The sequence below is a fragment of the Gekko japonicus genome, unplaced genomic scaffold, assembly GCF_001447785.1.
Source record: "Gekko japonicus isolate JY-2015 unplaced genomic scaffold, Gekko_japonicus_V1.1 scaffold80, whole genome shotgun sequence".
Taxonomy (NCBI): Eukaryota; Metazoa; Chordata; class Lepidosauria; order Squamata; family Gekkonidae; genus Gekko; species Gekko japonicus.
Genome location: NW_015168047.1, coordinates 1,159,351 through 1,169,945, shown reverse-complemented (window position 1 = coordinate 1,169,945; position 10,595 = coordinate 1,159,351). Strand labels below are relative to the sequence as shown.

Sequence of the window (10,595 nt, the reverse complement as noted above, 5' to 3'; positions counted from 1 at the left end):
AGGCATTTTTAGTATCTATTGCCTGCAATCAGTTTACAAAGAACATTAAGTATGCAACAGAGGGCCAGCAAACCACATCCTGTCATTTTAAGTCTCAGCTAACCCACGATCCACCACAGGGAGCCACTCTGATAGGCACTTCTGGTATCCTGGCGATTTTTTTTTGTGGGGGTGGGACAATTCCAGGTAATAAGGCTTGGGATAGGTAATAAGGCAGGGATAGTTCAACTACCTTATCCATGTCATGATGCTGTCACTGAAATGAAGCCTGACAGTTTGGTACTGGAAGCTCAGGAATCTGCATCACTCGACATGCTACCTATTGGTCAGATCCAGTCTAACTAGGGTTGCCAGCCTCCAGGTGGTGGCTGGAGATTTCCTGGTATTATAACTGATCTCCTTGCAGCAGAGATCAGTTCACCTGGAGAAAATGGCTGCTTTGGAAGGTGGGCTCTATGGCATTCTACCCCATTGAAGCCCCTCCCCTTCCCAAATCCTGCCGCCCTCAGGCTCCACCCCTCAAATACTGAAGTATTTCGGAACCCGCAGCTGGCAACCCAAGACAAACATTTCCATGGGTGCAAGGAGTTCTGCTCACGGAGCACAATTTTCCTACCACTCTCTGCTCAGGCAACCCCTCTCTCCCAAGCATGGGATTTTGGAGGGGGGAGGGCACTTGGGGCTGATGTGGGAGAGGAAAGGTGGGGAAATCATACTCCATAACCAGAAATCCTTGTCCCTGTGGAAATGTCTAGTCTGCATCCAACCTCATGTAGGAAACCAAGGTAGACTAAGTTATTTGGGCCAGATAAAAGGCTTTGGTAGATCAGATACTATCCACATGTTATATACATTATCTTCATCTGCAGCATTTCGTAGCTCCCCCCCCCCCGAATTCCAAAGCTCCTTTACACCATACTTTTCTTTCTAAGTATGTTTCCTGCTTTCTAATTTGCTATACACGTTAATACTGTATGGATTCTAAGTAATCAGCAGCAACATTTAGTAGGAGTCATGGTCTTAGAGTATGAAGTCCCTGTGTGTTGGCACAAGCACTTGTCTCAAAAGGTGTAAACAGAGGCAAAGGACAGAAAGAGGAAAAAGAAGAGTCAGCAAGAAGGCACAGATATGTCTTAAAAGCACAATTGTGTTCTAGATTCTTTCACAAAGGAACTTGTTTTATGGGTTAATGGGTAAAAACAAATATCTCTGCCTTACCTATCATCTCTTTATTCTGAACGAAACTCATTATATGAAAGATTACAATTTCTAGACGTTTTGTACCGACTGAGGTATTAAGAAGGTATTAAGAAGGCCTACAATGAACAAGTGTGAGGAGGCTGGTCATGGGAAATACCACTTATTTAGTCCGGGATGAGTGAGATGGATGTCAGTTGAATTGTTTGTCGGGAGATCCTGTCAAAATTCCAGTTCGGTCCAGCAAACTTTAGACTCTGTATTTGGCTTTGCCGTGGTTATTGATAATGCATATGTGCTGAAATAATGAAACAGTTTAATGTCAACAATTCATAAAAAGAGAATTAACTGCATTTATTACTAATCCTAATTAGTAGGATGCATCAGTAGTAGATTTATATACCAACTCTTAAGTGGCACTAGGATAATTAATCCTAATTAGTTGATGCACTGCTCTGTGAAAGAAGGAAGACACTGTTCTGCAGAGGTCTTTATCTCTGAGCCAATTAACAGTATCAACTGTATTTTCATCCAAAGCTGAGTATCCATCTCAGTAAACACTCAAGACGAACAGATAAAACACATTCGCTAATATGTGCTTACTTATTTTAATGTTGTTTGTCTTGGCCTATATCCAGGGCTGGCCCCAGCTTATTTTGCACCCTAGGCAAGGATCCCTTCTGGTGCCCCCCCCCCCCCCGGTGCGCCCACCATTTTTCAAAAATAAATGCATTTTAAGAAGAATGAAAAACACAAATAATCAAGAAACTCCCAGAGTACGGGGCCGGGTGCAGTTTGGCGCCCCTAAGGGCCAGCCCGCTCTAGGCGATCGCCTAGTTTGCCTAGTGAGTGAGCCGGCCCTGCCTATATCCAACCATATAGTTCTGAAGACTTAACAGCCTTTAAGTTTTCCTAAGAGGGGGCTGTCAATCACTGAACCCCTGTGTGGCAGAACGGGCCTGCTCCGGCCTTCAGACCCTATTCCACCCTGCCTTCCAAGGTTTTCTCAACACCTGGACTTTTCTTTCACTCTTGGGTAGCTCACCACCACCACCTGACCTTTGTATGGAATTGCCCACTGGGAGCATCAGGTTTCCCAGCTTACCTTCCAAGTTCTGAGGCCTTGCCTCTGTGTCTCCTGCTGCCCAGGATCTGGTCACCACAGGGACAGTTTACTGCCTTGCGTACCCCTGGAGGAATAGCCACTTGCCACTGCCTGCCTCTCCCAGGCCTCTCCTTTTCAAATAGCAAGTCTGAGACAGTGGAGGTCTATGTGGTACAGAGAACCACTGCCAGCATCAAAAGTTATATCCGCAAGCATACTTTTAGCACAGCACCAGACTGAGCACGAGATTCCAAGAAATTGGTAAAACGCAAATCCTCTGTCCCTCTCGCTATACATGCCTTACCAGTAGTTATAAAAGGTCAGGCTCTTTAGCTTTAGAAAATTACAAGTCTCTACAGTGTTTCAATTACCTTGCAGCTCTCTCCCAGCTCTTCAGGTGAGCACATGGTCAATGGTTGCCTTCTTAGAGGAGAGCTCTGTGTGCTCTCATGGATGCAGCACCCCAGGAAAAGAGACCTCCTTCCTCCTGCATGGAAATTTTACCATCTCTCTTTTCCACACACCCTGACCAGGTCTTTTCCTGTAGATCTCCAGGCTTGTCCTGTAAATCTCCAGGAATCTCCTTCCTGAAGACTCTCTAGCATTTAACACCTCCAATTCTATGTTTCCTGCTTGGGTAAGGGGGAGAGCCTGGCCCACCCATTATCTCTCCTGCTAGATCGATTTAGCATTTGTATGAAAGCAAGCTGAAAAGCAATTGTACTGACCCCCCCCCCTGCATATTCTCTACCCAAAGAAAAAGACTTTTAAACCGCAAAGGGGAGGTTTTGCTCATTTCAAATCTGCCAGGAAAAAATGCATTTCTTCATACCCTGTGAAACTTTTTCCTGGTCAGGAATCTGTTAACACTGCCATTTGCTTTTGGAGAAACTTAAATGCTCTTAAGTCTTCAGAACTGCATGGTTGGTTAGATACAGACCTCTGTACTTCCACCTAAACTGGTCAGAACAATTGGCTTACAAAAATATTAAAACAAACTGAACAAATTAACCATTACCAGAAGAGAAACTAAACAACAAAAAAACCCCTACAATAGTTCTACGGAAGCAGGATTTTTTCAGGAATGACCAAGGTGCAGGTTTTAGCACATGCACATGGCAAGATCTGGCAAAATTCCCTCCTCCACATTTATTAAAGATACTCATTTTATGTCTGGTCATCTTACTTAAGACAGGATAAACTTTGTAAGCTGCCATAAAAATGCTTGAAATGCACAGTGTAAATCATACACCTTAAAAAAAAATCAAATCAGATCAAAGAATAAATTTGGCCTACCTTGCCACAAAGGTATAGACAGTTTGAAGATATCTCTTATCACATTGCTTTAAGAACAAAACTAAACTAAAAAGAAATCTGCAAAATGGAATGGACGCATTTTGAAGACATGAAGCTGCTTTATACTATATTGCTTACTCTGATAGGTAGCAGCTGTCCCAAGCAGATGTTTACCACATTACCTACCAGCTGATCCCTTTCTTAACTAGAGATGCCAAGCACTGAACCAGGATCTTCTGCACACAAGGCAGATGCTCTGCCACCAAGTCACAGCCCCTCTCCAGTTTTCCATTTGACAGAATGCAGTAATTGGAGTGCTGAGAAAACGTAATATCCCTCCACCTTCTGAAATGTCAAGAAGGGAGGACTCTACAGATGCACTAGCTCAAAGTGCTATACAAGACAGACCGCATTGGGAGACAAGCATGGAAATGCTGTCTCAGCCTTAGATTCAGAGGGTAGCGACATCATCCCTTCAACCTCAGTTCTCCATCTGCAAAATGGGCGTTAAAAAAGCAACACTGGCAGGGCTTTTGTGAAGACAAGCAAGCTGAGTATTAGACAGCACAGCAAAAGCATTATTATTGTTCCAAACACAAAAGAGGCAACCCAATGCAGACTAACCAGGTTTGTGAGCCACAACTTTGAAAAGCTTATTTAGGGCCCCAAGAATGAGAGATGCTTACATTTAGATCTCTGAAGTGCTCATTGTAGTCTAAGGCATAGCCTACCACAAACAAATTTGGAATTTCAAATCCATAATCTGTACGGGGGAAACAAAGAAAGACTATATTGTTAGAAATACAAACACGGACGCTTTCTTCTTGTGATAGTTCACTGACCTGGAAAATACATACAACAGCCAAATCTCAGCTCCCCCTCATGTGAAGCTAAGGAAGCCTTCATTACAGCTGAGAAAGGCCTCCTTCCTCAGTTAGTTGTTCAAAGGTACCCAATTAGGTCATACAACGACCCACAATTATATACAAAAAAGGTCCTCTCTTCAGGGAAAGAAAATACCGACTCTGCCAACTGCAACTCTTACCCAGACTGGTAATGGCTGCATTCGGATGACTCAATCTACAATGCTCATTCTTGTTAACCAAAGTGTGCTCATTTTGTTCATGACATCTGAAGGCAGCCACTGGGCGTACTTAACTCTCAAGTGAATTTTCTGATACCTTCCGGCAATAAACTGCAGTCTGTATAGTCCAAGAATACGCCTTGCAGGATTTCAGGCTTGTGTGCTCTTACCCTCTTCTCCCCATGTATCAGCTAGATCCAAAGACTTCCTAGATCAGAATTAACTGAAATTTAGCATGACATTCAAACTGGGTGCTTAAACAAATTGGTGGTCTGTTTCTTTCCTACAAACCTGGATTCTAAACTAGGTTTATACTGCAGTTTAGAGTCCTGGTCTGTAGGCTAAAAACCCTCACACCTGCAACGTGTTAAAGCGCCCAATTTCACTGTCAAGAGTTAATGCTCTAAACCAGAAAGTCTTCAGCCTTGAGCTGGTGTGCAATAAGAGGGAGGGTAGCTAACTTGTCAACCACAATTGGTACTCCTGGTTTGTTGCTTATTTATTTTATGCTGTGCTTTCATCCCCCATGAGGCCACAAACAGCTTGTCACATCATTCTCTCCTCCTCCACCTTATCCTCACAACAACATTCCTGTGAGGTAGGTCAGGCTGAGAGAGCATGATGGGCCCAGGGTCACTTGGCAGCTTCCACGGCAGAGCGGGGATTCGAACCCAGGTCTCAGTCTGACACTCTATGCCACACCAACTCCTGTTGTGACATATGCATGTACACTGTGACATATGCATTCACAAGCCACAGTTTGCTAGCCAACTGGGCACAGCAATGGAACGGAGGGAGGTTATCTCCCCTGCTAGGAGACAGAGAGGCAGCCCAGAAGCACACAAGAAGCTGGGGGTTTATGGACACACTGGGATTTGTGGCTTATATCAAGAATTTATAGTACACGTTACAATTTAAACAAGCCACTGTCTGTTGTGACATCTGAACCAGGACCCGGGCTTAGCTGTGTGTATAAAGTGCCATCAGGTTGCAGCTGACTTATGGAGATCCCTCGCAGGGTTTTCAAGGCATCTGAAAGATAAGGAGCGAGGGAGCAGTCCAGCCAGATGCAGCTACTCCCTGCTAGCCTCCACCATGGTGGTGGTGGTGGAAAGTGCTGTCAAACCGCAGCTGACTTATGGAAACTCTGGAGGGTTTTCGAGGCGAGAGAGGAGCAGAGGCGGTTTGCCATTTTCTGCCTCTGTGTAATGACCCTGGACTTGTTTGGTGGTCTTCCGTCCAAGAACTAACCAGGGCCGACTCCGCTTTGCTATGCACCATGAAAAGTGTTACCTGCTGGTTTCTGCTTATCAAAGGGGAGGGGAGTAGGCCTGGCTGGGGGTTTCCCAGTCAGTCGGCAACCCTAGGTAGAAATAACCCTTTTGAAAATGACTATCTATGCTGTAGCCCTTTCACATTCAGAAGAGGGACTGGATTTATACCCCACCCTTCTCTACCCAAAGGTGTCTCAGAGCAGCTTACAATCTCCTTTCCCTTCCCCTCCCCACAACAGACACCCCTGTGAGGTAGGTGGGGCTGAGAGAGCTCTCTCGAGAACTGCTCTTGAGAGAACAGCTCTGAAAGAACTTGTGGCTGACCCAAGGTCACACCTGCAGCTGCATGTGGCGGGGGGGGGAATCAAATCCGGTTCTCCCAGATTAGAGTCCACACTCCTAACCACTACACCAGACTGGCTCTCCGGTGTTCAAACATCATTCCGAGCATCAATGCTGAAAACGTTCCATGGGCTGGACGTGTCACTTCTCGCTTGTTCAATGAAAAGAGGGCAATGGACTATTTTAACTATAGCCAGGAAGAGAAGAAAAATCCACTTACAATCAGGTCTGTACCCATCAGGCTGAGATGTTCTTTTCAGCAACAAACTGTCATGAAATAAAGAACAAAATGTTTCCCTGATTAAAGAAAAAAATGGATTTGTTCAGATTAACTCCTCATTGTGCATTCTTCCTTGCTTTTTCTTCCATCACCTCAGGGCTCGTACAGCTTGTGACACACCAGGCTGAACATAACCCACCTTCCTTATGCAGCCAATGAGGAGCTTGGAAGTCCCTACTGGGCCACCATACACAGGTTTGGCTTAGTAAGTCACAAGGTGTTGAGGCCTGCCTTGCCTTATTTTAAACTTTCCTTTACCCTTTCAGTAGCACTAGTCTGCTTATGGTAGATCAGTTAGGTTTGTTGTCTCTCCATCTGCTATCAATTACGTTTGAAATGTCTGAATGGTGACCAGGGGAAACTCCATAAGGATTTCCTCTGCCTTGTTCTATCCCTATTCTTAGCTGTGAGTCAGTTGTCTCTTTCTGTAATCCACCCATACAGAAAGTAGATGATACTAAACTTCTGGTTTCCAAAGGAAAACCCAGTTCATCCATTGTCCTGCTCCAATCCTACTCACCTTTCTATTTTCTCTCCATTAATAACAATAACTATATAAATATATATAGTTATACAGTAATTAACTGAGAGAAAATAAAAAGGTGAGTAGGGTGTTTCCCAGCCCTCCCAGAGGTGACACATTTCTGGGAATTTGGAAACACATGTAATAGTTACTGTTTGGATCAAGCCAATCAACGAATCAGTTTGATTCTGCTGCTTTATTAACATAAAATTCATCATTTGTGACCTTATATCTTATTTAGTATATACGTTTAAAAATGTAAATGCCCTAGTCTGATACAAGTAAAATTGCAGATATAGTCAATATGAGAGAGAGAGAGAGAGAGAGAGAGAGAGAGAGAGAGAGAGCGCAATTGTTATCTCTGAGAGAGAAGAAAATATTAAAATGGAAAATGGAAAACCTAAATTTTATAGTAAACCAAAGGAAATATATTATTTGGACAGAAATATTCTCACTCATAATAGGGTTGGCTGTATCTCTGGATAACAGCCTAAACTTTATAACACTGAAAACCCTGAACTTGTCAGTAGTGTATTATCATCATACACATTATAGCAAATTAATTGTCAATAAAATTAGCCATGTTTAAAAAAAACAAATTATCCTTGAAAATATGTCGAACAGTCCAGTATACACAGAAATTACCATTGTCTAAGGCACTAGACTGTTTAACACAAAAATCTCAAAACTATGCAATCTGAGTAAGATCTTGTTTTAAAAGGTATTTCACTCAATCCAGAAGATAAAATATTTCCCTGGAAGTTTTTTCAGCGTTCTCCCAAATTTCCAGATTTTCTAAGAGAAAAATGGGGGGAGTCCTATGGGGGGAACTTCCCCCCTGAATGTTTCCATTTCTCCCCCTGGGCCTTCACATTTTTAAACCCTCCTACTACTTTGCAGGGTTCTCAGACCCCCAGTCCGGGTGGGGGATCCCCGATTTTTGGGGCTTCTGCATGTCGCTGGCCAGCTGGCTGGTGGGGGAAGCCCCACCCCTGAACAGTGACATTGCACGGCGATGTTCCCAATGCGATGATGTCACGCGGAAGTGATGTCATTGCATTAGTGATGTCGCACGGCAACACTCTGCTTTTTGGGCAAAACTCTATAGTTTGAGCTCAGTTTTAACAATAGAGTTTGCCCCAAAAGCAGAGCGTCACCAACGCAACAACGTCACTTCTGCATGACGTCATCGCATTGGGGATGCCGCCACCCACTCCTGGACTGCCTCCCAAATCCCCCCGCTGGCGTGACGATCGCACCTGGCAACCCTACTTCTTCGGTTGGTGATGTCGGGGATTGAGGCCACTACCTTTTGCATGCAGACCACGTGTTCTACCACTGAGGTACCCCCCCACACCAAAATGTCACTCACCTTGCTACTTTAACCATTTTGGGCTTGTATTTCTCAATGTTGTTGAGGAGAGCTCTCATTGTCCTTCCGGTTCCAATGATATCCTTTGTAAAGCATGAAAGGTATTTTAAAAAATGGTGAGCTGACAGCTCTGCCTCAGTAACTGAATTCTGCTTGGAAAACTGACTTGTTCTGTTCCTTCTGCACTCTGCTTAAAAAGGGTTATAACTACGAAAGGCCTAAGCAAAGGTTATGTTCACTAAAGGCCACACTTGGAATGAACTCAAATGAACTACACACACACACACCCAACCCCTCTGCATAACAAAAGTTAAAGGGCTTTTTAAAACTACCTCAGTGAAGCTTCTGTGGACTTCACAGGATTCTGTTTACATATCTGGATCTAGGAGAGCATGTAACACGGTATGAACTGATCCTCAGAACTGTACCCTTTCTGCATATGCAAACACAGTGAACTTACCTCCACAATTAACACATTCTGAAACAAAACAGAGAAACATACTCAGTTAAATACAGAAGGAAATGGAAACAGAATCATGACAGTTTACAGTATGTAAGGAATGCGTTATGAACCCCAGGCCCTCTGCGTCTTCAGCTCTCCGAGTGAATTACTGAACAGGGAGCCTGATTCTGATTTTTCAGAGCTTCACACCTTCTCAAGACGCACTGGGACCAAGGGCCAAGAGGCACAGTATCCCTGGCTCCTGGACAGTTTAACAAATGTAGCCATGAGGAACTCTGCTCGAGGAAGCTGGATGGGGTGTGAGGATTTAATTTTATTTATTTAAGAACGTTTCTATGCCGCTTTCCAACCAAATAGCCCCCCCCCCCCCACTGCAGCAAGTGATGCTCGTTCCATTCGGTTCAAGATGCTAGTCACTCTGTGTGTGAATGTCAGGCTGTGGTGGGGACGTATGTTATGTCTGAAACATCTTATTTTTCCTGTCCATTGAGCAAACAGCCACCCGCCTGTATATGTGTGTTGTGTTTTATGGTGCTCTCCTAAGCAGAATTGACTTCAGTGGACTTTGAAGAGTGAAACTCTGCTTAGGATCACATTGTTAGATGGGGACATTGGTTTAGGGGAAAGGTTACATACTTGTACCTCCTGTGCTGCTCTGCTCCCCTGCTCAAATTAACTAAAACACACACACACACACCATGGCTGCATTTAAAAGTCAGGAGATCAGTCATGGACTTCCCAGTGTAAAATGTAGCTTGGCCCTCAGCCAGCCAGCCAAGGAGTGGCAGGAAGGAGAGTTGTGTGAATTCTTCAATGGCATACTGTCATATTACAGTTATAGCACAATAATTGTGGAGGAAATTAGTCACATTTAAACAATATCCTTGCAAATTTGTTATTCATGTCTACAGTTTTCACAGGCATGATCATTCTCTAATGCTGCAGATAGTTTTAAATAGTCCTCATACAATACATTTTGAGTAAAACCTTGCTTTTAAAAGTATGTCACTCATTCCAGAGAGAGAGACAGACAGACAGACATAATTCTTTCCCCTGGTGCTGTCCAAAATGTCCAGTTTTTTTAGTGGGAACAGTAAGTCCTCAGGGGGAGGGGGGAATATGGAAAAATGTTTCTGTGTTACTTCCTGGATCTTCATATCTCTAGGACACCCCCTGCGAATTCAGAACCCAAGCTTCCAGACAATACAATTCTAAGCCCACTGAGTTCAGTGGACTTAGGAGGAGGTAACCCTGCTCAGATGGTGGTGGGGAAAAGTGCTGTCAAGTCACAGCTGACTTATGGCGACCCCTCATGGGGTTTTCAAGGCAAGAAACTGCAAGGCCTTTTGCACCTGGAATACGGCAAAGGCAGGCTTCCAATTTGCAGAGATGAAGTAATGCACAGAGGGCAAACCCAAGCAAGCCTATTCAGAAGTCAGCCCCATTTTATTTAGCAGGGTTTGCTCCCCAAAAAGGGTTCTTAGGGTTGCTGCCATAAAATTCAGAAATGACTGATTTAACTGCATCACAGTAAAAGTTACACAGGCTCTTTTATTGGCTTTGTCCTGCCTATCAAAACCTGTTCGCAAATGTTGCCCAATCAAATGCTAGACTGGTCTGATGCCACCCCCATGCTAGCTCGTGGCACAGGGACTCTTT

The 10,595-nt window shown here is 44.1% G+C and overlaps 1 protein-coding gene across 1 annotated transcript in view; it reads right to left on the bottom strand.

The window, feature by feature from the left end:
- Positions 1-466: 466 nt before the first annotated feature.
- The window catches only part of PRTFDC1 (phosphoribosyl transferase domain containing 1), a 62,720-nt gene continuing 52,591 nt past the window's right edge, over positions 467-10,595 (bottom strand). The window contains exons 5-9 of the mRNA XM_015414295.1: positions 8,934-8,951; positions 8,474-8,556; positions 6,519-6,565; positions 4,285-4,361; positions 467-1,495 (exon numbers count right to left, since the gene is read on the bottom strand). Coding sequence (XP_015269781.1) covers positions 1,448-1,495; positions 4,285-4,361; positions 6,519-6,565; positions 8,474-8,556; positions 8,934-8,951 — 273 coding nt within the window. The 3' untranslated portion in view covers positions 467-1,447. The remainder of the gene's footprint in view (positions 1,496-4,284; positions 4,362-6,518; positions 6,566-8,473; positions 8,557-8,933; positions 8,952-10,595) is intronic.